This window comes from Equus caballus, chromosome 2 (genome assembly GCF_041296265.1).
Source record: "Equus caballus isolate H_3958 breed thoroughbred chromosome 2, TB-T2T, whole genome shotgun sequence".
Lineage (NCBI taxonomy): Eukaryota > Metazoa > Chordata > Mammalia > Perissodactyla > Equidae > Equus > Equus caballus.
The window spans coordinates 29,387,815-29,412,222 of NC_091685.1; the positions used below are offsets into that span (position 1 = coordinate 29,387,815).

The window sequence follows — 24,408 nt, forward strand, 5'->3', positions numbered from 1 at the left end:
AACTGGAGCACATTTGAATTTCTACTCAAATCTGTGTCTCTCAAATTACAATCCATTTCCTTTTTGGGTGAGGAAAATTGACCCTGAGCTAATATCTGCTGCCAATCCTCCTCTTTTTGCTTGAGGAAGATCAGCGCTCAGCTAACATCTGTAACCATCTTCCTCTATTTTATGTGGGAGGCCGCCACAGCATGGCCTGATCAGTGGTGCAGTGTCTGTGCCTGGGATGGAACCAGTGAACCCGAGGTGACAGAAGCGGAGCATGCAACCTTATCTAATACACCACCACACCAGCCCCCCACATTGCAATTCTTGAAACGTCAAATAAACTTTTTGCTTCTCTTGCAGTTTATGCCTCTTATTTGTTGGCACCTGGGACCTGAATTTTAACACTTTCTCTAGGTAATGCTGAGCCTGTAGGGTCTTAGACTATAGCAGGAAAGCCAGGAAGTGTGAGATAAAGGTTTTCCACACTGAGAGTCCAGAGGAGCTGCTGCGGGGCAGGGGAGAAGGGATGGTGGTGGTGGCGTCAGCTCTGCCCAGATGGCGACTCCTGCTGAAGCGCCACACTGCTCCATGTAGGAGTGGAGATAAAGCTGGCCACTCCGGATTCTAATCGGAGCGAGCAGGACAGGGGGAACTGGTGCTGCTTCAGCGGCAAGGATGGGTCGGTCAGTCCCAACCAGACCTAAGGAGGGCTACTCCCCCAGCCTGAAGGGAGGCATACCCCCAACCGAGGAGCCTCGCAGCCGGAGCGGAAGAACACGGCCGATCTCAAGGATCTGCAGGCTGAGGAAGAAAACCGATCAAGCCCTCAGGAGTCTCCGGCCCGAGGGGAAGACACAAGCCTAGCGTCAGGAGCCCTTCTTCTAAGAGCCACTTTTCTGCTCTCAGGGCACCCGAAGTGGATTTCTACAAACCAAGGTCCGAAAACTTCTCGGTAGGAGGCGGCCGGCCCCGGCCCGGGAGAGTGCGCGCAGCCCTCGCCCAGTCCTAACTCAGTAAGTCCAGGCGGCAGCGCGGGGCGGAGGCGGTTAGGCTTTTCGTCGCAGGCCAGGTCGCTCCTCGGGGGGCACTGGGGCCCGGTGCTCGGGTGCAGCGACGGGGCGCCCTTTGCAGCCGGCCACCTCCTCCCCCTTCCCCGCCAGCTTTTGCACACGACGCGCCGCGGGCCGCTTCACACGGAGTGGCGGAGGCCGGATAAGGCAGGCGGCCGCGGGGCGCAGCGGCGGGGTCGAGAGGCGGGAGCGCTCGGCGCGCGGAGCGGGTGCAGGAGCGACAGCGGGACGGCCGCGGCGGGCCCGGGGCGGAGCAGGCGCGCAGCGGAGCGGGCGGGCGGGGGGCGCACGCCCCGGGGCGGCGGGAGCGGCGCGCGGGGTCCTCCCGGCAGGTGAGTGCGCGCCGCCGAGCGTCCGCGCGCAACTTCAAGAGCGCCCTCGGCCGGGCGATAGCACGCGGCTTCCGGGACCCGGCGCCCGGCGCGCATGGAGGCCACGGAGAAGCAGCATCTGTTGGACGCCAGGTCCCGAGCCGGGTAAGGCGAGAGCCTGGGGAGGAGCGGGCATTGGAGCGGCATCAGACGCACCTCCCCGCTTGCCATCTGGCAGTGGATGGTTTTGGCGGCGACTTGAATTGGGACCGCACAGGAGGGCTGGGGAGAGGTAAGGAAAAGGGGAAATCGAGCGTGGGCACGAGGATCATCCTTCTCTTGCGGCCGAACACAGATCCTGACCCCTGCCCGCTAGTGGGGAGTCTGATACCTGGAGCCCCGCCCCCGGCCCAGCACTTTGCCCCCGGGCAGCCCTGTCCTGGGAGGCCCTGTGTCCCCAAGTGCGCAAGACGGGGGATCTGCCCTTCTCCCTGAGCCTGAGCGTTTTTCCTTCTCCGCGCTCTGCTGGACCAGCCCCGCCCCTTGGCCGTTTCCCAAGGTCTTTGCTTTGCCTCCTCAGGGCCCTGGGAGGGATGCGGGAGGAGGGAACATCACGGGCCAAGGCCCCAAGACTCCTGGACTGGTCATTTCCCCAGCACCCACCTCCGAACACGGGCTTCTGGTCCCTCTTCAGGGACTGTCGAGTTTGGAGTGTCCTCAGCTATTCTTCCAGTTGGACACATGGGAATGCTAAGCCCCCTCAGAGAGATAGGACTAGAGTCTGCCCTCCTTGCCCCCTCAGCTCCCCTCTCCCTTCCTCTCTGGTCAGGTCTTACAAGGGGTCTCTGAGGCAGGATGGGGCTGGCTGGATCCCTCTGCCTCCACCTGGCCTGGACTTGCAGGCCATTGAGCTGGCCACTGAGAACAACCATTACTGCCACGCCCAGAAAGATCTTGACAGTCACTGGGACCCCAAGAAGGAGCGAGCCCGGCGCCAGCTCTATGTGGCTTCTGCCATCTGCCTGGTGTTCATGATTGGGGAAGTCATTGGTAAGGACTTTTGCGCTAATTAAATTAAACTGACGCATTGATAGTCTGGATGAGCCAAAGGCTTTTCTCCTGGATGTTCCCAGTAATGTTAATACTAATAACCCTAATTATTGAACACTCACCATGATAAGTCCTTTATATACACACTGTCTCAAGCAATCCTCATAACAATTTTGCCTGTTGTATGGGTGCTGTTATTCGCCTGATTTTACAGATGATGAAACTGAGGAACGTTAAAGTTAAGTAACTTGTCTAAGATCGCACACAACTAGTAGGTAAGGGAAGGGCTGAATGCCTAGAAGGAAAGAGTGTTTACTGAGTACCTACTATGCTTTCCAGGCCCTATTTGAACTTGATTTTCATGTTCACCCTCTAAGTAGATGTTGTTAGTACCATTTCACAGATAGTAGAAGTCGAGGCTCAGAGAAAGTAAGTCACTTGCCCGTGGTTACACAAGCTAGTGGGTAGAGAGGCCCCAAATCCAATGTCTTTCTCCAGAGCCCATGGTTTCCCTGCTGCACACACAGTCGGGGAAGTTGGCTCCTTGGGAAGCTGATAAGGATCCTCCATCCTCCTGGTCCTGCCCCTGCAGGTGGGTACCTAGCACATAGCTTGGCGATCATGACAGACGCAGCCCACCTGCTCACTGACTTTGCCAGCATGCTCATCAGCCTCTTCTCCCTCTGGATGTCCTCCCGGGCGGCCACCAAGACCATGAACTTCGGCTGGCAGCGAGCTGGTGAGGGACCAGATCGGGATGGGGATGGAGATGGGAGAGGACGCTGGTCAAGACATGGGTTCTTAGGTGGCTGCAGTGGGTGGAACCCTGAGTGAGGCCAGGAGGCTGACTTGGATGGGGGAAGAGGATGTCAGCCTTGGCTTCTGTCCTTTGGGAGCTCCCTGTCTGATGGGGGAGCTCTGATCCTCTGTCCTCTGGGAACGCCCAGCCTGCAGGGAAAGAGTTCGCCTTCCTAAGAAATGAAATGGCCAAACTTCCAGAACAAATGACTGTGGCATGAACTCTGCACATAACTCCATGGATCAGCTCTGGGGGGTGGGAAAGGTCAGCAAAGTCTTCTGGAAGATTCAGGCTTTACACACTTTTAGTTCATTTCTGGGCTGCATTGTCATTTTCCTCTTGGTGGGAGATGATGGCCCAGCCCATCCTCCTCAGAAGTCTCAGTTTGCCAGTTGAGCAAGAGGTATAAATTTTAATAAGTAAGTTTCTTTATATGTAAAACCAAAAGTGTTGACCCAGATGACTTGTTAAGTTCCTTGTGGCTCTGACATTCTCAGATGGGTGAGTGGTGGGGTAGGGTGCCACCATGCCAGCCGTCTTTACCAGACCCAGGCTCTGACTTTCCTGGGAGATGGAGAGGAGATCACAGAGGGAGGGGGATGCCTCCTTAGCCTTAGAGCCCCATGCTCAGATTGGTGTGGGGGGTTGGGTTCTTCCTCAGAGATCCTGGGAGCCCTGCTGTCTGTGCTGTCCATCTGGGTCGTGACTGGGATACTGGTGTACCTGGCGGTGGAGCGGCTGATCTCTGGGGACTATGAGATTGAGGGGGGGACCATGCTGATCACGTCAGGCTGTGCTGTGGCCGTGAACATCATGTGAGTGTGCCTTGGTTCCCTGTGAGTCTTCCCTCCTCCCACTTCTCACATGCATACCTACATGCCTGCTCCCAGTGGAAGGAGGCCATGCCGCACTCCAGGCCACAGGAACAGGATTTCCCTAATGGTCTAAGCTCTGGCCCCTGAAACACCTGGGTCCTGCCTTAGGCCTAGGCCATGGCCATCAGGAGTTATAAATCTAGGGCAGCACTAACTCCACACCCCCCCATACATGTCAGTGAATAACCTGGGAGTCTTCATACCTGAAGTGGGGAGGGGTGAGTCTAGTCTCGCAAGAGCAGATGTTCCTCACAGCAGAAGTCCTTTCTCAAGCTGATGTGCCTGAAATTGGTCTCAGTGAGAGACAGGGTGTTTAGAGCCTGAGTGTCTCATTTGGGCTCTCTCCCTTGTTTGGTGGCTTTGGGCAAGCCACTTCCCTCTCTAGGCCTCAGCTTCCCAATCTGTGATGGGGGGGGGAGGAACTCGATGACCTCCATGGTGCCCTCCTGCTCTGAAATTTGACACTGGCGCATCTTTGTGCTCAGATTCAGCCTGCCATCTGAAAGAGCTGAGCCCTTTCTCCTGTGGACCTCTGAACCAAGGCCGTGTGGATTGGGCTCCTCACATGGCCAAAGGGATCATGCAGTCTTGGGGATTGAGATTTTTGCCCCAGAGGGAGGCCAGCCCTAATGGGTGGCCTCTTCCTGTTACCTCAGAGAGCCCCTTGGCTTGTCTCCACTTCTGTAGAATGGGGTTGACTCTTCACCAGTCTGGCCACGGGCACAGCCACGACACCAGCCAGCAGCAGGAGAACCTCAGTGTCCGAGCTGCCTTTATCCATGTGATTGGAGATTTTCTGCAGAGCTTGGGCATCTTGGTGGCAGCCTATGTTGTATACTTCAAGGTCAGAGCTGGGGACAGAGGGAAATAGGTCGGGGCGGGGGTGGGGAGGAGCAGGGGAGTGTAGATCATCTGGGGCCTCCTGTCTGCACAGGACCCTTTCCAGATTCTAGCTCCATTCCAGCTCTGGGCAAAAGGTTGGGGAGAGGGAAGGAACATTTATCCAACACCTACCACGCGTCAGTACTTCTGATCTTCATAACAACCCTGACGGGTAGGTGGTAGTGTTTTCTGCAGCTAAGAAAGGTTCAGTGACTTGCACAGTATCACGCAGCTGATAAATTGTGGAGCCAGATTCAAACCCAGGACTGTGTGCTGCCAAAGCCTGGACGTTGCCCACTGCATAGCACAGTGTGGTGTAGTAAAAAGAGCCATGTGTTGGGTTTGGAGCCTGGCTCCACCCCTCACTACCCATGTGCTGTAGAGTGAGTCTCTTGTTCTAATTGATCCTCAATTTCTCCATCTATAAAATGGGGATGTTGGACCAGATGATGTCTAAGATTCCTTTTAGTTCTGTCCATGTCTCAGTCCCTTAGGCAAGGATGTATGGGAAGGGACTGTGCCTTATCCTGAACTGTGGTCTGTCCTGCCTGTTCTTCTGGACACAGAATGAAAAGTAGAGAACTGGGAGGCAGGGCCAGGATGAGGCTCGTGCCCAGCCTGCAGAGAGACCCTCTCCCCAACTCAGTGCTGGGTGGGAAGGGAGAAGGGAAGCTGACCTCTGCCTTCCCCTTTTCTTGTAGCCAGAGTACAAGTGTGTAGACCCCATCTGCACCTTCCTCTTCTCCATCCTGGTCCTGGGGACAACCTTGACTGTCCTGAGAGATGTGATCCTGGTGCTGATGGAAGGTAACCCGGGCTTGGGGCTCCCTTTTTGCTCTTGGCTCTCCAGCTCTAATTGAAATTCAGGGCAGGGGAATCCCAGCAAATTGGCCGGGAGCCATGATCTGGAGCCTGGCATGGGCTGAAAACATCCTGGGGCCCCGGGCCAACCTTGGCATCAAACTGGGCCCTCAGGTGTGGCTGTTCCTGGAAATGTCCCCTGGACTGTACCTTCCCTTCCTCCTGGCCCCAAGAGTGCCTCCTCCCTGCTGAGATGTGTCCTCCCTGCCTAGCCAGGTGGCTTCTGGGTGGTGTCTGTAGCAGCTGGCACTCCAGCTCTTCCTGATACACTTCCTCAGTCTCCAGCAGCCTTCCCTCAGGCAGAGATGGGTGAGGATTATGCTTCCCATTGCACAGGGGGCAGACTGAGGCTCAGAAAAACAGTCAGTGTTGGACATGGCTGGGCTTCGAGGGGTGGCAGATGGTCTGCCCTGAGTTACCACACTCATTCACCGGCTTTCACGGTGCCCCAGCAGCTTGTGTCTCGGGCCTCTGTGTGGTCAGGGTTAGTCTGAAGTTGGGTGCCAGTCTGGGGTCAGCAGGAGTGTTGGGCTGCACGTCAGAGCTTTTTCTACAAGAAGGTGACTGATGCAGGTAAAAGTGACAATGATGCTGCTCCACGTGGGGGTGGAGATCCCCACGTTCCCTTCTTCCTTCTTCCTTCCATTCAAAAAAACATTTATCGAGCACCTACTAAGGGCCAGGCACTGTTCTAGGCACCAAGGATATGGCAGTAAACAAGACAGTCCTGCTCTCAGGGAGTTTCCATTTTAGAGAGGGAGACAGACAAGAAGCTAACAAATAAGATAATTTCTGACAGTGTTAAGTGTGAAGAGGAAAATACAACAGAGTGACATGATGGGGATCATTTGGGGGGTGGGGCGACGTCAGATCTGCGTGCCAAGGAGGTCTTCTCTGAGGTGACATTTGAAGAGCAGGAACAAGCCTGGGTGGGAGGGAGCAGTTTCCTTCAGCCCCTGTCCCTGCCGTCCTCAGGGACCCCCAAGGGCATGGACTTCACGGCTGTGCGGGATCTGCTGCTGTCGGTGGAGGGGGTGGAAGCCTTGCACAGCCTGCATATCTGGGCGCTGACCATGGCCCAGCCTGTGCTGTCTGTCCACATCGCCATCGGTGAGTGGCAGGGTACTCAGGGCCGGGTGAGGGAGAAGCAGCCAGAGGCCTGGGGCCACCCCAGATGGGTCCAGCGACCTCAGATGCTTGCAGAGCCCATGCATTGAACCTGGCCCCACGCCGAGCACTTTATACACAGTATTTCATTTGATCACCACAATCCTGTTTATAGATGAAGAAACTGAAGCTGGGGGTGGGGTGGGATGGTAGAGTCATTTGCCCAGGCTTGTACAGCTAATGAGTGGTGAGGAAAGATTCTGAGCCTTAAAGCCAGTGCTTTTCCTGCTCTTCAGGATTGTGCCAGGCATGGGACCCAGAGGGTTGCCTGGTGCAGGCATGGAATCTGGGGGTTCCTTGATGGCTCATGGTCCCCTATCCTGTTCTGCTGGGGGTAGGGTATGAGATGGGCTCCTGATTGCTCCTAAGGGCCCAAGAGTGACTAAACGGTTCTCTGGTGCCTCCCATGGTCTGTCCTCTTGGCCCCCAGCGCAGAATGCAGACGCCCAGGCTGTGCTGATGGCAGCCATTGCCCGCCTGCAGGGGAAGTTCCACTTCCACACCATGACCATCCAGATCGAGAACTACTCTGAGGACATGAAGGACTGTCAGGCATGCCAAGGCCCGTCAGACTAACTGCCTGGCCAGGTGCCAACTGGGGAGTGGCCAGGACCTGCAGATGGCAGGGCTGAGTGTCCCTCAGGCCCAGCAAGACTCTGCCTAGCCCAGCTGGAAACCAGGGTCCCTCTCCTGACCTCCGCTCCATGCTCACTGTGGAGGAGCCTTGCCCTACTCCAAGATTGGGGCTCTTCCCCTGCCTCCCCCCTGACCACAGCCAGCCCCGGCGGGGGACTTGGCAGGCGCACAGCTAGTTGACCCTGCTCCTCCAGCTCCTGGGTGGGCTCCTGGCGGGGCTGAATGTGCGCCTAATCCTCTGCTAATGCTGTCCTACCACAGCCTCGGGAAAGGCAGGGGGGGCACATGAGGGGTGATAGAGGGGAGACTGGCCTCAACGTCCCCTCACCTACCTGCCTCACTTCCCTTTTCCAGTCTGTCTGCCCTTGCCTTATGAATCTGTAAAGAAGCTCTGGAACAGAGCCCTCCCTCAGCCTCTAACAACATGGTTTAAGGGGCCATGGGGGTTGCGGAGTTGTGAGGACGCTGCACTCTCGTACATGTCCCCCTGAGATGGGGAGCTGGGGGGCGATGAGGCCTATCTGTGCCTTCATCACTTCAGCTGTGAGCCAAGTATTCCCCTTTCCTGGAGGGAGGAAGCTTCTGAGTAGGGAACGACCCGGCTGGTTTCCTCCTTCCTTATTCCCCAGCCCGGGAAGCAGAGACTTCAGCTCGGGTCCTGCCCTAAGAGCCTCACAGTCCCTAGCCCACTCCTCTTGCCCTGATGGTATGGCAGGGGTCGCAGAACATGAAATCAGATATGATTGGGCCAGCTCTGTTGCCGGTATGGCCTGACCTGCAGAGAACTCGGCGCTGGAGGACAGAGGGCCTGTGCACTGGAACAGGAGACACTGGCTTCCTGGGGTGTGTGTGAAGGTTCCTGAACTGGGGGGTGGCTTGTGTTTACACAAGGGGGAGACCTGTCCCCATGTCACAGAGGAGGCAGCATGCCAGGCAATCAGGCAGCCCTCATCCAGCGGTCTGTCTGCCATTGCAAGCAAGTGCCCTTAGGCGAGTCAGTGCCTCTCGTCTGTCTGCCCGCTGAGAATGCTAACACCCGCCTCGCCCCGGGTTGCTGTGAGTACTGGAGCCAAAGTCGGCCAAGCACCTGGTGGCTGTTGAAGAGTGGTTACTTTTATCTTCACTCTGGAGAGATGAGGCTCGAGGCTGCCTTGCCAAAGAGCTAGTGGGCTCCCAGCCTCCCCAGGGGCAGCACCGAGTCTGTGTTGACTCTCTCCTGACCCATGTTGGGAGGAAGAGGGGTTGTTCACTTGCATTCCCCTCTGAGCCTCTCTCTTCCCATCTGTGAAATGACCTCTTTGTGCCTTTCCAGCGCTGTCATCTGGGCTGCCTGTGATCTAGATCAGCAGGTTCTTCAGCCCTTTAAAATCTGTGAGAAGTCATTTGTGTTGGCTTGGAAGTGTGTGTGTAGGGAGACTGCTGGTGGCCGAGCTCCACACCACCCCAATCTCAGGGGAATCAAATCCCCCTCCCCCTAGCCATAGTAGACCCCAGGAACCTGACTCCTGGGCTTTGCTGTATGCTAAGTCCCTACACTCCTGTCAAGAAACAGTCATTGCTGTCCTCCATTTTTACAGATGAGAAAACTGAGGCTCAGAGAGGTTGAGTCACTTCCCTGAAGTCACACAGCCAGTGTGAGGCATCTGGGATTTCTGCCTCATTCCCCTAGGTTTGCCTTTACAGCAGGGGCTGGGGACCTACTCTGGGGTGTGTGTTGGCACAGTGTGAGCCCTTGGGGCTGGCAGTGCCTTCCCCACGGGCAAGGCCATGCCAAGGCAGTTCAGTGTTCTGGGTGCTGCAGCTGTGAATGGGGAGGGGAAAGGTGCCTCTTTTCTGTGGCTGGGGCTGGCCCTCGTGTCCTCCCCACCCTGGGAAGGCTGCCTGGGCTGCAGCTGTGTGCTTCCTCACCCACCCTCAGCTGTTCTTGACTCTGGGCCAGGCTGCCTCCCCTCCCCTGTAACTCCCTGTCCCCACTCCACCTCAAGAATCTAGCAGCCCCATGCCTCCCAAAGGAGAGCCCTCTGCATCCCCAGCTGTGATTGGCTCCAGGGAGGACCTGAATCATCCAGGGACCAGAGGATGGGAGTGGGAGGCCTTGGCGAGGGCTTGGGGGACGGCATGTTCCTGCCAGTGAGCTAGTCACGGGAGTTTCCAAAGCTGCGAGGCCATCAAAGCAGGAAAACACCGGACACCCTGGACCTGGGCTGGACCCACCACCCGCACCATTCTAGAGTCACCCCCATCCCAGAGTCGTGCCTCCCCCCCCCCCCCCGCGCAGCTGCTATAGGGGTATTTATAGCCTGAGCGTGAGGGGGCAAGGACACGCGTTTTATTTCGGAAGCGATAATTTCAGTTCCAGGCGGATGAACCCGGGGAACCCAGTGTCCCCTCCCCCACTTCACTCTCACCGCCAGGGCGCTGGGGACAGCCCCTGCTCCCACCCAGGCCACCTAGAAATGGCCCTTTCTTAGGCCTAAGTCTGTGGACCAAAGGCATGGGGCTATTCTTTCATATCCCTCCCCGCAGTTTTCAGACCTCGGGCTGCACACCGCCCACCCTCCACGTCCCGGGCCGCTCTCCGACCCGAAGGGTGTTGAGAACTTCAGCCCCTTTCCGGGAGGAGACAGCGCGGTGCGACGCTGACCTCTAGTGGCCCAGGCCGGTAATGCAGGCGACGGCCCAGCCTGAGCCAAGGGTCCCAGACCGGGCAGGGGCTGACCACCTGTATTCCCATCCCCTTTTTCACCTCGGTATCCTGTTCCGCCCGGTGGGGAAGGAAGCCCCCAAACTGGCTTCTCGGTATCTCTTTACTCCATCTCTGGGGCGCAAAGATTGCGCTTGGCAACCCAGGCGTCTGAGGGTAGCTGCCTTCCCGCCGGACTAGGAACCCCAGGGGGTGGGGGACGGAGTCTCGCCTCTCACTCTACACACCCTGTCCACACTCTCGCCACCATCGGCCCAGAGCCAACCACGCCGTCGATGTCTCTTCTATCTGTTCGTCAAATTATTTGTGGCGCACCTGCCAGGCCAGAGATAAGAGGACACGACCCTGCCCTCCCCGGGCTCCCAGGCCAGTCCTGGGGCCTGGCGGTGTACCTTGCAAGGCAGCATGAACAGTGTCAGGACTGCGGGAAACACCGGGCTGTGAAAGCGCAGAGGAGGAGACCAAACCCAACCGGGGCGGGGATGGGGGTCAGGCAAGTTCCTGGAGGAGGCGAAGATCTGAAAGACAAGTAGAAGTCAGCTCGGCAGAGAAGTCGAGAAAGGCATTGCGGGCAAGGGGTCAGCGCCGGCACCGCACAGCCGCAGAGCGGGCGCCGCGCACAGGGGAACTGCAGCCAGCTGTGGGACCGGAGGGTGGGGCGAGGGCCCGCCCTCGGGGGCGCTAGGGCTGTGGTTAGCCAATCGGGATCTGCCGCATTGGCTGACTGGCCGCCTTGATTGGCCAGTCCTAAGGGAGGATGCTGAGCCTCCCCTCTCCGCTCCCCCCAGGCAGATGGGGCGCCCCCGGGAGTAGGGCTGGGGTCTCCGCTGCTCCCTCCTAGGGCTTCTCCAGGCTGCGATACTTCTTGCGTAGTACGGACACCGAGTCCTTGAAGAGCACTGGGTCCAGACGGAGGCGGGAGGACACCAGGGGCATGTGGCCGAACCCTGCCGCCATCTGATTGATGCAGTTGCGGACTGGGGGCTGCGGCTCCGGCCTGGGCCCCCGGCCCTCAGGCGCCTAAGAGCGGGAGGAGAAAGGCGTTGGTTCTGTCCTGCCGACGCCCTCCCTCCCCCAGCAGCACGAAGGATTTGGATTAGACAGTGAGAGGGAATCCTCCCTCCCCTCCCCAGCCAGTGCCGACCGCCTGGATCCTCACCAGTGGAGGTCTGGCCTCCTGGTGCTGCTTCCTATAGGGGACCTTGATAGGGGGCAGCTTGGTGACTGCCGCTACTAGGAAGTTCATCAGGACGTCCACACAGGTGGGTGCTTCATCTGCCAGGGCCCTCAGAGCCTCTGGCAGGGAGTGGGTGAAAAGGGTGTGGTAGTACCTGGACAAAGGGGGAGGACGGGGAGAGGCTGCGGCCGAGTTCGCCTCCCAGCTCCGTTCTCCTCACTCTCCCTTTCAACCCAGTCCCTAAGCCTCTTGTGAAAGCCCTGCTCCCCTCTCTGAGCCCTGGCCCCCTCAGAGAGCTCCCACTCCGAGTTCGAACTACCCTCCACTGTTCTGTGCCGTGTGGCTTGTCTGCAGCCAATGGTGTACTCCCTGACAGCTCCTTGGGGCCCCCGCTCCTGGGCTCTGAGATCTGAACTCAGACAGAGCCAGACTGAGGGAGGGATCAGCTGGTTCCAAGGCCATCCAACATGGCAGCCCAAAGACCAGCTTCAGGAAGACTGTGGATTCGCCAGGCTGGTGCTGCTCCAGGTGAGCCTCGCTTCACACAGCCCCCTACAGAACAGCCTGGGCCCAGCCTGCAGACATTAGGGGCATTCTTCACTCTACTGAGAATTTCCCCCAGAGCTCCTGGGTAAATCTACAAGAGGTTCCAGGTTACACATATTTGGTTTAAACATGTTTAAGGAACCCCTCTAAACAGGCTATCCAGAATTCAGTCCCTGTCCCCAAACTGGGGCGCTTCAGGCAGTTTCTGGAAGCCTTGGGACAGTCCCCAGCCCATCACACACACATTTATAAAGCATCAGTTCCATTCTCTTGTCACCCCGCCACCACCACCAAACCCAAACACTGTCCATACCCTCTGCATGGCTCTACTTAAAATAACACCAGCTACCATTTGTTGACCATCTGTGTGCCAAAGACTTCTTTTGGTTTTTTCATTTGATTATCACACCAGCCCTGTGAGGTGAATACATTTTACAGATGAGGAAACTGAACCTCAAGAGAGGTGAGGAGGCCTCTCCATCACACAACTGGGAGGTGGCACATCTGGTCCTTGAAGCTGGACCTCTGTGCTCTAGGCTGATTGCTATGTTCACTCCCATGCCACCCTGCTCCTGGTCCAAAGAAGGGGTCTCTGGCCCTCTGACCCCAGGGCCCATCTGTACCTATGGTAGAAGGCAGCCGAGGTGAGAACCATGGAGAATTCATTGGCCCTCTCAGCAGTGTAGCCCCAGCCGCCCAAGGCCTCATCCCAGAAGTGGTTCCACGTCAGAAAGCCCACCATCCGCTCTGGGAAGCTCTGCCACACCACAAAAGCAAAGTCCACCTGGGGAGATATTTAAGTGGAGGCGTGAGGAAGGACTTCACGACCAGCCAGGAATATCCAGAGATAGGGAGATAAGGCCAGCCTGGCTGAGGGGGACTCGGGGAAGAAGAGATGGGAACATGAAAGTTTCCAGGGGGTGCTTAGGGGACCTTTCCCAATGGGGAGCTAGAAACAATGCTTTTTCTGCTGGAAGCTGAAAATAATGTCTTCAGAAGAGTCTGTAGAAAGCTTCTATTAGATTTCTAAGGAGGAGGCTGATTGGCTTTCTGGGATGGTTTCAAAAGCAGGAGGCTGGACCTCTTGATCTCTGGGAATTTAAGGGGCTGCCAGGGCCCTCAGCTCTGTCCCCATCCACACTGAGCTGCTCCCGGGCCCAGACCTCACCTCACTTGTGGAGAGACTGCTGTGGGCATCGAGGCTGAGGATGGCATCGGTGCTGATGGCATTGTACGGGAAGAAGCGGTCGCTGACCTGCAGTGGGAGGGAGGTGAAGGCAGCTCAGCTGTGGGGACCCTCCCCAGGCTCCTACAGTGAATATCTGAGTATCTGCTAAGCAGGAGACCCTGCAGCCATGGTGTAGAGGGAAGGGTAGAGAAAACAGCGAGGCTGCCCAGAACTCGGACCTGAGGAACTCATCTGACCTCTCGGGACTTCAGTTGCTCCTTTGGAACGGGGTGTTTGGTGTCTAAAGGCCCTTCCAGTTTTGACACCTCAGAGTCCTCTGTTGTCACATAAGATGCTCACCTCTACCCTGGCAGGGGCTGTCAAACATCCTTCATTTGAAAGCAATGGGTCCAGGAGATGAAGGGACTTGCCTAGATCCACACAGCCAGCAGGTGGCTCACACCATCCCAGGTTCTCAGAAGCCACCCCACTCTGGCCCAGTTTGCTGCCATCTGTCTATATTTCCTCTAGATCCCAGGTTTTACATCCAACCTACTCCCTCTGCCTTCCCACATCACAGAAAACCCCAGTTCTCTGGAAGCACAATTCACAAAGGCCAGAGATGGAAGAGAAGCACCTCTATTAGGCCTGCAGCCAAAACCCACTGTCTGATTTCTTCAGGCCCAACTTGAAGTCCAGCTTTGGCTCCGGTTCACATAAAGCGCCCGGTGTGCCCTCCCCACTTCCCAGCATTCAGGGGCTGACACTCCCCTCCATGCCCCTCCTCATCCCTCACCTTCCTGTGCCCCTCACTGACTGTCAAGGGCACTGCTGTCTCTGGCCACCTGGGTGGTGGTGGCTTCTCGCTGCTCCAGAGAACCAAGATCTAGAAGGAAAGGGGAGTGTTCCTGAAGTCTGCGGCGGAAGGGGGGGTCCCAGGAGTGATCTTTCTCAAGGTGGAAGGAATATGGGGGAGCAGGTGTATGTGTGAGTTTGGGAGGAGAGTGTAGTTGGAGTCGAGGTCCTTTCAATGCTACCCTGCTTGCCTCTGGGCTTCTGGAAGGCAGGAATTCCTGTGACACGAAGGTAGCTACCTGTGGCTTTAGAACAAAGAGAGCCGGTTGTGGTAGCCCCTAGCCTGGGCCCTGACCCCATGCCCCATCCCCATCTTCTCTCAAAGGTTCTCATTCTCTTCCTGCTCCTTTATCTGTCCCAACCCAGCTCCAATGTCCATCTTTGGAGCTGCTCCATCTGTGCCCTGGCTGAGCTAACTGATGCTCTTACTCTCAAGAGTCTGTCTGGCTTCTCTGGAAGTGAGATTTGACAGTCTGCATGCCAGGAAATACTACCTGAATCTGAATCTGGGGTGGAATCTTCCTGCTTTTTCTCTGCATCCTCAGCATCGAGCCCAGGGCCTGGGGCTCAGAAAATGAATGCTGGATGAATAAATGAGTGAATGTATGTGTGTTTACTTCTTCAGCCTCCCCAAGAGGGAGGGAGAGGTGGGGGTGAGGAAAGGAACAAGAACTTTGGGGCTTAAAGAGGAAGGTAGCAATGGCACTTGAAAATCTTTCCCGTGCCTTCCCCAAAAATGCGTGGTTATCAAGGTCTAGATGTCTTTTTGAGGGTCCTGCCTTGTCCTTTGTCCCCACCTTGGATCTCGGGACACCGGCTGTCAAGGGGGCAGACCTGGGCACAGTGCTGGGAGCCTGCCACCGCCTGGATGAGCTTCAGGGGGGGCTTGCCTGGGGCCCCCACCCAGATCAGGGCGCTGAACCTGCCCACAGGGCGAGAGCCTAGGAAAATGAGACACAGGCTATTAGGATGGGAGGGGACAGAACCCTCTGGAGGTTCTGACCTGAGTTGGGGACTCAGGGAGCCAGGAGAGACGTTGGGGATTTGGGAAGGGGCTGGGCTGGGCTCTATGGTTAAGGCTGGGTCAGACTTGGGGAGAGTTGATGTGGGGACTTCAAGTTGTCCCATCCCCAGGGCATACCCTGTTGTACATGGTAGAAGGGGAAATCCGAGGGGCTTGTGGAAAAAGTGGACAGGGCCAGGAGTGCCCCTGGGGGGCTGTTCCACAGTAGCGAGGGGTGAGCAGATGCTCCAAAGATCCGGTCCTGAATAATCTGTGAAATGAGAGAGGGCTGTGCAGAGGGAGTGGCCAGTGTGGCCATGGGCAGGCTCTGAGGAAGTGAGGACCTGGTATAGCCCCACCCCTTCCCCTTCAGGCTCAGGGGGTGGGGGGTGGAGGCAGCAGCTGCATCACCAGATCACTGGGGACAGAAGGATTCAGATGCAGAAGTCCAGAGTAGGGGGCAGTCAATGATGATATCCAGAGGTGGCAGATGGTGGTGACCTGCTGCCTCCCTTTCCTTCCTCACTCATGGCGACACCACTAACAGGTCCTGATGTTTCTTCTGGACCCAGAATCCCTCCCACCCAGCACCCCAGGCAGCCAGTGCCCGTCAACTGGAATTGGGACATGCTTTGAAATCTATTGGCCACAGCTGTCCTCTACAGCTGGGGAAACCGAGGCCAAGATTGGAGAAGGAACTTGTCCAAGAGATCAGAGCCAAGTCTCAGATTCACCCTAGAGGCATCTTCAAGGGGGAGGCCCAAACACCGGGGCAGAGGAGGTGTGTGGAGAGGGAATGGGGATGAGGCAGGAGCCGAGCACCAGGGCCCCCGTCAGGGGAGTCCCCCTCACCTCCAGAGTGGTATGGATGACCTTCTCCACTGAGGAGAAGTAGGCATCCCATAGAAACTGGGTCTGCTGACGCAGGGCGAGGACCCGCGTGAGAGGCATCTGCTGGAGGGCAGCTAGGACCTGGGGCAGAGAGGGAGAAAGGAGAAGGCGTGGGGCCTTGTCAGGCCCTGACTGACCCCGGGTTGGGGCAACGTAGGTTGGAGGTCTAGGAACAAGAAGCCCTCTCCCCACAGTTCTCCAAGTGGGTTAGGAGCAGCCACCCTTGGCTAAGTCCCAGGTAATTTAGCAATCCAGAGTTCAAGGGTCACACAGAGCTGGGTTTAAATGCCACTTAGTAACTGTGTGACTGTGGACGAGATACTTAACCTCTTTGGGTCTGTTTCCTCATGTGTAAAGTGAGGATAGTAATAGCACCTGCCTCAGAGGGTGGTTGTGAGAATTAAATTAGATGATACATATTAACTGCGCAGCGCAGTGGAGAGGCTCAGTAGCTATTGTTACGAACTCCCCACACCACTCTCACTTCTGGGGGTTCAGGGCTCACACACGTTTTTCAGAGCTGGGCAGATGAGTTTCATCAGATGGAAAAGTCACCATGCATTTTGCTTTCTCATCCGAAGCTCCAAGGAGGTGCTCAGATTTTGGACTTTTGTGGCCTTCCCTTAAATTGGGTATTTAAGTAGTCATGCATGAGTATGGCTGGGTCTATGGAGATCCTCTGGTCTAACTTATCCCATTGTACAGAAGGGGAAACTGAGGCTGGAAGAGGCTCAGGACTTGCTCTCAGAATCCCCAGGAGTCTCTGCCTCCATCTGATCCTATGGGAGCCCCAAAGGCTTGGGGCTGGGGGCAAAATCATCAGTATACATAGATGGGGGATAGGAATGAGGACTGAAGGCAGCCTGGGGGCGGGGATCCCCGGGTCTTCCCATGTCACAGGTCCAGTCCCCACCCCGTAGGCAGGGCCCTGTGCTACCTGAAGTGGGAGCCTCTTGTCAGTGACAATGGCCGCTTTGGTCCAATCGATGACCTCGGAGAAGGGCAGCTCCCAGCGAGGGCTGAGAAGCACAGGGATGCAGCCAGCCTGGGGGGCAGGGGTGTCACTCGGGAGCCCAGTCCCACCCTGCACACACTCACCCCCCTCCCAGTTCCAAGTCAGCAGCTGCTGCTGTTGGGGTCAGGGGGCAAAGAGGAGAGAAAAGTGGGGTTTGGGGGGAGGTTGTTCTGCAGAAGGTGCAGTGAATGTGGCTGCAGGCACACCTGAGTCCCACAGTAAAGGAGTGGGCAGCTCACCACCCCTGCCCATTGGCCTGGGCCCAGAGTACCCTGCCAGCTCAGGAGTGTCGGGGGACAGGGGCAGGGGGTGCCCAAGTTAGGGTTGTACCTGCAGGGCTTGGAGGAAGTGCGAGGCATCAGGACGGTGGCCAGGGATGAGGCAGAAGGTGGCATTGGGTAGCGTTGCCCCAGGGTGGGTCCTAAGGAGGCACAGGAGGAGGTCCCACACATATGAGGCCTGAGACAGCTGCCCCTCACCCTATCTGGCTCCTTGATGGCCCCCAGCCCCCACACCAACACTCCCCAATTCACAATGTGCAAACCCACCACCATGTGCTCATATGTTGACAAACACTCATGCACACGCACACCACTCACTGACACACTAACACAAACACAAGCCTCACCCATGGTTGGGCCAGGAGGCAGGAGCCTAGGTTCCAGCTCTGCCTCTGCCCTTGGTGGGCCTAGACACCTCCCTTCTCTGGACTTTCCTCATTTGCAAAATGGAAGGTGGCGGAACCTGCCGTTTCCAAGGCTGGATTCGACTTGGACTTGGCCGTGCACATGTTTGCCTTCCCACTGCTCTGCCACATGCAGACTCTCTGGCAGCCCTCACCTGCGTGGCCTCCATGCCCTGCCCTCCTCCCATCCTGAGAGCCCAGGCCTGTGAAAGGCTCCTCTGTCATGAGGTGGGCTGGGCCCCTAGCCTGGAACCACACAGGAAGCTGCTGCCCAGAGGCCCCCTTGCCCAGAGGACAGGCCTCCTCTGTTCCTCCCACCTCCTTCCCCCAACCCCAGGGCCACATTCAGGCTGTGTGTGCCTGTGGAGGGAGGGACAGGAGTCACAGGGGTAGGACTGCCCACTGGGGGAAGCAGTGCCCATGACCTAGCTACTGGGAGGTGGGGGTGGGGGCAGGACTCCGGGCTCACGGGCTTGCTCTGAGTGGGACAGATGAAAAGGACCTAGGGGGTCCCAGGATCTTCCTCAGCTACAGCCTATCTGGTTCTGAGCCTGAACCTTCAAGAAGCAGTCTTGGGTGTACTTAGTCAGCCTCTGGACCAACCCCCATTGAGCAGATGGGGAGACCGAGTCTCAGAAAGACCCAAGTACTGGCTCAGGGTCTCAGAAGGGGTTGGGGCAGAACTGGGTTATTTGAACCACCCCAGAGCTGCTGCTTAGGGGTCTCCCAGAGGACCCCTGCCTTCTTTCTCCAATGCTCAGGTGTCCAGAGGTATCTCCTGGAAGAAGCCGCAAGTTAAACAACAGGACACCTTCCACCTAATTAAAAGCCACAGCACCAGCAAGCTACAGCCCTCTCCCCTTCCCCAGTAAAGCCCTAAGGGACTGAAAACCCCTAAGTTGAAGGCTTCAGAGAACCCAGAGACAAAGAGCCTGCTGAATAAACTGCACCCCTGAGTCCTCATTAACCTCCACTGCTCCCCGCTCTGTGTCTTTGCATCTCTTTCTCCCTCAGCCGGGAGCACCCCTCCCTGCCTTGCAGCCCGAGGAATTCCTCCTACTCAGTCTTAATGTCTGAGCTCAAACATCCTCTCCTCTGGGAAACCCTCCTTGACCTCTCCAGAGAAGGCCCCCTCCTCTCTGCTCCCACAGCACCTGTGCACATGTAGTAGTAATGGGCCAAGCTAACCTCTACTGAGCATGCGCTTTCTTCTAGGCCCCGTTCTGAGTACTTTACATGCGCTAACTCACTTCATTCTCAACCCTGTGAGGTGGGAGGTATGTGCTGTTAGTATCCCATTTTACAGATGAGGAAACTGAGGCCTAAAGAGGTTACACACTTCTGAAGTAGGAGAGCCAGGCAGGCAGCTTGCACAGCCTCTCTCTGCTTAACAATGTGGGTCATAACTAGTGCCTTGTCTGTCTCTCCTACAAGACCAAGCTACTTGCGGGCAGGGGCTGTGCCTCCCTCCTCTCCATATCCCCAGGGCCTAGCAGAGCACCTGGCAGAGAATGGGCACTTAATGGGTGCTTAATGAATGCTCAGTGTGCAATAGAGGATAGACCCAGGACCAATGGACCAAATGTCTGCAAGATTAGTTTCAGCACAAATTCTGGTAATGGAGCTGACTGAGAGTAGCCAGTGGGTGACCTTGGGAAGTGGTGAGTTCCCCATCAGTAGAGGTAACTAAGCAGAGGCTGGATAAGCGTGTATGTGTGTTCCTTTAGAGGGGACATCGTGGTCACTGCCAATGAAGTCTTAGTCTATGATTGCATAAGGTGTTTTGCCAGGGAGCCTCAGTGCCCAAGGCTGGAATTAATGTGGCTCCACTCATGGCCCCAGGGCTCTACCAGGGCCTAGCCGTAGGCAGGGCCACACTGTGACTTCTGTGTGCCCTAGGCACTTTGGCCTCTGTAGGCCCCTGCCATAAAAAAATTATAAAAATGATATTTGATGACTGTGTAGGTATAAAAATGAACATATTAGTTTTATATATTAAATCATTTTCTTCTACTTAAGAGTTCATTTTTTTCCTTCTGATTTTCAAAGAAATGAAAATATTTTCATGGGCCCCTAAAAGTATCACTGGTCCTGGGTGCTGTGCCTCCAGGGCCCCATGGAGATGGGCCAGGGACCTTTAAAACATGCATTGAATCTATGTTAAAAAAAATACAGGGTGGGCCCGGTGGTGCAGCGGTTAAGTCCGCACGTTCCTCTTCTCGGGGGCCCAGAGTTTGCTGGTTTGGATCCCGGGTGCGGACATGGCACCGCTTGGCAAGCCATGCTGTGGTAGGCATCCCACATATAAAGTGGAGGAAGAGGGGCACGGATGTCAGCTCAGGGCCAGTCTTCCTCAGCAAAAAGAGGAGGATTGGCAGCAGTTAGCTCAGGGCTAATCTTCCTCAAAAAAAAAAAAAAACAAAAAAAAACGGGGGAGCATACATACATGTTGTTTGTACACACACAGAGTACCTCAGAAAAGACGCTCGAGAAACTAGAAACGGTATTCAGCTCCAGGAAGGAAAACTGGGTGGCCGGAGACAGGGGAGGGAGGGAGGGAGTTTTTACTGTATACGCTTTTGTACCATTGGAATTTTGTACCATGTGAATGAATTCCCTATTCATAAAAATAAATAAATAACAATTTAAATGGGTGGAGGCTCATTCCAAAGCAGCAGGAGACTGTTCAACAAAGGTGGAAAAACATGGGCTTTGGAGCCAGAAGTGCAGCGTTTAATCTCAACCCCGCTGCTGCCAAGGGCCAGATGAGAAACATGAGGGAGGCCGTGGTGCATCAAGGAGCTTGGCACCAAAGGCACTCCCCTGGTCTGAGCCTCAGTTTCCTGTTCCCTGCAATGGGGATAATAATGCCTCCCTTGAAGGGTGTTTCAGAGGATTGACCATGACTTCTGTAAGGGGGCTGGCACAGCACCTGGCCCAGGGCAAGCTCTCCCCTCCCCCCTCCCGCCAGCCTGGCCAGTGACTGTGAGTCGCCTATTTCTCTGGCCAGCACTTGTTTATTCAGGCCACCTTCAGGGGGCTGGCCCTGTGGCTGTGGGCCTCCCTCTCTCACCCTGTCCCTCTACTGTGTGGCTGGCTCGGCCGGGCCGCAGTCTGGTACTTCAGGGAAACCGAGGCGCATGCTACCCCAGAGATGATGACGAGTCCTGTCACCTGCAGGCGGGCTGAGGCCAAAAACAGAACTTCTTGAAGTTCGGAGGACAATTAGAGGCTGCTAGGCCTCACACCTTGGAAACAGACTTATCAAAAATGCTACTTAGAGTGTGGCCCACGCTGATTAGAAAACCTTGGCCAGTTTTGGCCAATTTTGGATCAATCAATAAACATTTAGTGAGCACCTGCCTACTGTGTACAGCTCCCTAACTTTCATAGCTAAGTGCCTGCTCAGAAAAGTGAGGCAGGGCAATGGAAGCAGAGAGCCTTGTCACCAAAGGTGAGCTCTGTCTGAGCTCCGAGCTTGCGGGGTCTGGGGGGAATCCCCGACTTTTCTGGTTACTGCTGAGGATGCCCACTAGGCGTGGGTCCTAGCAGAAGGGCCGTGAGGGCAGACTGGGGCAATTCTGTCCTCGCCCCCGGCTTCGAGACTCCCTGGAGGCCATGTGCCTTCAGGAGGCAGAGGGATTCCATTCCCACAAGAGCCCTTTGGCTGAGAGAAGCCCCAGAGGCCCCAAGCAAGGCAAAAACAGAGCTTGGCCACCTGAAGAATTCCTGGGAGGGAAGAGGAGCTCAGAATAGCCCGTGTTGTCCTGGCAGAGGGAGGGAGCAGGGAAGGATTCTAGAAGGACAGGTTCCGCCTCAGGTCTGCCTTGGGAGATAGGGAGGGAATTCTCTGCTGCAGGGGCCCTGGACAACCTGAGCAGGCTTTCATTCTTGCCTGGCCAGTCAGCCTTTGGATGATGTGGGCCTCCTGGGGCTGCATAGGGGTTAGAGTACTTAGAGGTTAACTGCATTATCATCTGCGGTGTGTCACCCCAACTAGCCCAGGCAGAGAGAAATTTCTGAACGAGCTCTCCATGCCCCATAGGCCCCCATGCCTGTTATATGTATTCATGCACTCTTACTGGCAGGAAGTTCTTCTGTAGGTCTGACCTAATTCATATTTGCTGTAACCAAAGGCTGTTTCCTTAAGAAGTTAATCCCCCAAATTAGACATAGGAGCAGCTTCCATCTGTGACCAGTTACTAATCTCCATGGCTCTGAGGCATTTGACGGGGTTGATCACAAACTCTTGCTTAAAACTTAGAATTCTAACGCTGAAGGCTACAGAGACAGGAAATTCCATTAAAATACTGGCTGTGCTCTTTCTGGCTGGGAGGCCTCACACAAGTTCCTTAACCTCTCTGAGCTTCAGTATCTGGTACACAAACATTTAAATGATAGCAATAAGTATATTTTATTATAATCGTTATTTATGAAAGTGCTCAGCACAGAGTAAGGACTGTAGAAGTGTATGTTAAAGAAAGTACTAGGGAAGGAGGCATTGGAATAAGAGAAAAAGAGTAAGTAGGGTGAGTCATGTTTTGTGTTTTTAAGGATCCCCAGGGGAGAACTCCGCAACCTGCCTAGGACACCCCTTGCAGCAAATCACTGTCTCGGCGGTAGTGTTCTCTGCTGTCTAGCCTGACTCTCCTGCTGCGGCTGAGGCCTAAATTTGCCAGGACTAGCTGGTTCTCCCATCCCAATCCTGCCCCCACCCTGGCCTCTGGGCTCGCTCCCATCACAGACCCCTCTCATCCAGACCCCAAGGGGAAAGGTCCACTTACTGCTCGGGTCCGTGGTCCTGCTCACAGCGCCCATCCCAGGGGCAGGCAGAGAAGTTGGTGCCTGCCGTGTGCCACCCGCCCCTCTCCTCTGCCAGGGCTAGCAGGGCCACCCTGGGGTGGGGGCTGTGCTGCCGCAGCTGGCCAGGTGCCCCACCTCGTAATGCGTGGGCTTCGGGAAGAAGCGGGAGGGCCACGTCAAAGCCATGCCGAAAGGTGTCCACTGTTGGGCTGGCCTCGGCCACCATTGCCTGTCCCAGCTGGAAGGTCCGGGGGCAGGGGGCTGGGTGGAGACTGAGGACCAGATGGTTCCTGCCCCCATTCCATTGCGGGGGCACCGGGCTGCACTCTCCAGCTGAGGAGTCCCGGGTGAGGGGGAGGAGGAGGAGGCAGGCCTCGGCAGCGTTGGATGTGTGGTAGCGGGACCCCTCAATGGAAGCCAGGATCCTGCGATGAGTCTCAGAGACCGGTCCAGCTGCCGAGTACACAAATACCTTGAGGCCACCACCCCTGCACTTCGAGGCGTCAAAGCAAGCTCCCCAGTCACAGCTGCCGCCACGGGGGCCTTGAGGAGGTTCAGGGGCATCTTCTAGGAGCTCCCCAGGCTGGGAGAAACTCTGCAGGAGCTCTGCATCCAGCCAGCGTGGCCAGCCTTGGGAGGCACCTGCCCGAGGTCTGGTGGGCACTGCCAGGCGGAGAAGGGGGAAGGCTCCCAGGAGGACGAGGAGCCAAGAGGCCGACAGTGCCAGCAAGAGGGCCTTTCTTCTCCATGACTGCATGTGGCCACCCGCAGCCAGGGCTGGGGGAAGCAGGAGGCTCAGGGGCCTGAGGGTGGGCGGCTGGAACCTGAATAACCTTCTAGTTCAGCGCCCTCATTGTACAGCTGGGAAGACTGAGGCTCACCGAGGGCAGGCTGTCTGCGTAGGGTCAACAGCGAGTCACCGGCCAGGCACAAGGAGGCCAAGTAGGACCCAGCCCTCTAGCTTTGCCTTCCTACTGTCAGGACTCTGCTTCCCCGGCCTTTGGACAACCAAGCCAGCCTTTGCTCTCCCAGCAGCGCCCTGTGCTCCTGGGTATTGCTCAGGCTGTTGCAACCCCTGTCTGGACTGCAAGGCCGTGTCCTTCTGCCCTCCTGGCTGCACCCCGTGACCTCCGCCTCAAGGGAGAGGAGGGCTGTCTGCCAGGCCATGGGGGACCCGTCAGGGCTCCCACAGGAGGCAGCTTGGCCAGAGTGCAGGGCTGGACAGAAGCGGGGATGGTCTCCCCAGTCCTCCTCCTGCCTAAGCAGCCCCTGAACAGCCCTGGCCGCCTGTGTGTCCACTGGCAGGCACTCCTGGACTGTGGGCCCTGCGGCCAGAGCTAAAATTAGACCCTGTGCCCCATGTGGGCTCTCAGGGTCAGCTGAGGTCAAGGCCTGGGTGCAGCCAGTGCCCCCTGCCTTGAGGACTGGGAGGGCTGTGGGTCTTGGTCCTCTCCCACTCTGTCGCTGCCCCCGGCTCAGACAGCTCTGTCCCTCCCCCTCCCCCACTAGCAGCTGGTCCTGCACGGTCTGATTGGAGCTATCATGGTGCAGAGGCCAGGGAGCCCGCACCAAACTCCTGCCCCACGGCCCCTAAGCCCTGCCGGTTTCTCCTCCTGGTCCCTCGGTCCCTCGGAGCAGCCTCTGACCAATCTAGATTTCTTTCCTAGCGGCGGCCTGGCTCCTCCCCGCCATCCCTGATTCGCTCCTGGCTGGGAGGCAGGGTCTCCACTTAACCCCTTCCAAACCAGTTTCCTCGACTGCTAATAATAATAACCAGCAGGGCCCACACCTTACCGTTTGCCTTGAGCTCTCACAGCCTCTATCTCTGAATTCTCACATCGACCTTCCAAGGCCGAGGTTTATCACTGTCATTTTCTAAAGACGAGAAAAGTGAAGCTCAGAGAGGGGGTGATATCTTCCTG

The 24,408-nt window shown here is 56.6% G+C and overlaps 2 protein-coding genes across 10 annotated transcripts; one reads left to right on the forward strand and one right to left on the reverse strand.

The window, feature by feature from the left end:
- Window positions 1–1,333: 1,333 nt before the first annotated feature.
- Window positions 1,334–9,021, forward strand: SLC30A2 (solute carrier family 30 member 2). Of its 4 annotated transcripts, none has more exons than XM_023635449.2 (8): window positions 1,334–1,534; window positions 2,199–2,419; window positions 3,012–3,158; window positions 3,880–4,033; window positions 4,781–4,937; window positions 5,677–5,782; window positions 6,812–6,946; window positions 7,434–9,021. In XM_023635449.2, exons 1-8 carry the CDS (start codon window positions 1,485–1,487, stop codon window positions 7,577–7,579), a joined length of 1,116 nt encoding a protein of 371 aa, XP_023491217.1. In that variant the 5' UTR covers window positions 1,334–1,484; the 3' UTR covers window positions 7,580–9,021. The 4 variants fall into 4 exon arrangements, 3 of the variants coding, with proteins under 3 accessions (XP_023491217.1, XP_023491215.1, XP_023491216.1); XR_011432454.1 differs by lacking the exon at window positions 1,334–1,534 and adding an exon at window positions 5,028–5,147 and having other exon boundaries at window positions 1,831–2,419; window positions 7,434–8,077; XM_023635447.2 differs by lacking the exon at window positions 1,334–1,534 and having other exon boundaries at window positions 1,831–2,419.
- Window positions 9,022–9,673: 652 nt separating this feature from the next.
- On the reverse strand, window positions 9,674–24,168 carry EXTL1 (exostosin like glycosyltransferase 1). Of its 6 annotated transcripts, none has more exons than XM_001504112.5 (11): window positions 22,468–24,168; window positions 17,329–17,419; window positions 16,921–17,028; window positions 15,945–16,064; window positions 15,231–15,363; window positions 14,924–15,030; window positions 14,031–14,120; window positions 13,235–13,321; window positions 12,690–12,850; window positions 11,503–11,674; window positions 9,674–11,363 (listed from the first exon to the last, which is right to left on the reverse strand). In XM_001504112.5, the coding sequence occupies exons 1-11, from the start codon at window positions 23,241–23,243 to the stop codon at window positions 11,181–11,183; spliced, it is 2,028 nt and encodes a 675-aa protein (XP_001504162.2). In that variant the 5' UTR covers window positions 23,244–24,168; the 3' UTR covers window positions 9,674–11,180. The 6 variants fall into 6 exon arrangements, with proteins under 6 accessions (XP_001504162.2, XP_070106995.1, XP_070106977.1 ...); XM_070250894.1 differs by lacking the exon at window positions 11,503–11,674 and having other exon boundaries at window positions 9,947–11,363; window positions 22,468–22,939; window positions 23,368–24,135; XM_070250876.1 differs by lacking the exon at window positions 11,503–11,674 and having other exon boundaries at window positions 9,947–11,363; window positions 22,468–24,138.
- Window positions 24,169–24,408: the final 240 nt, after the last annotated feature.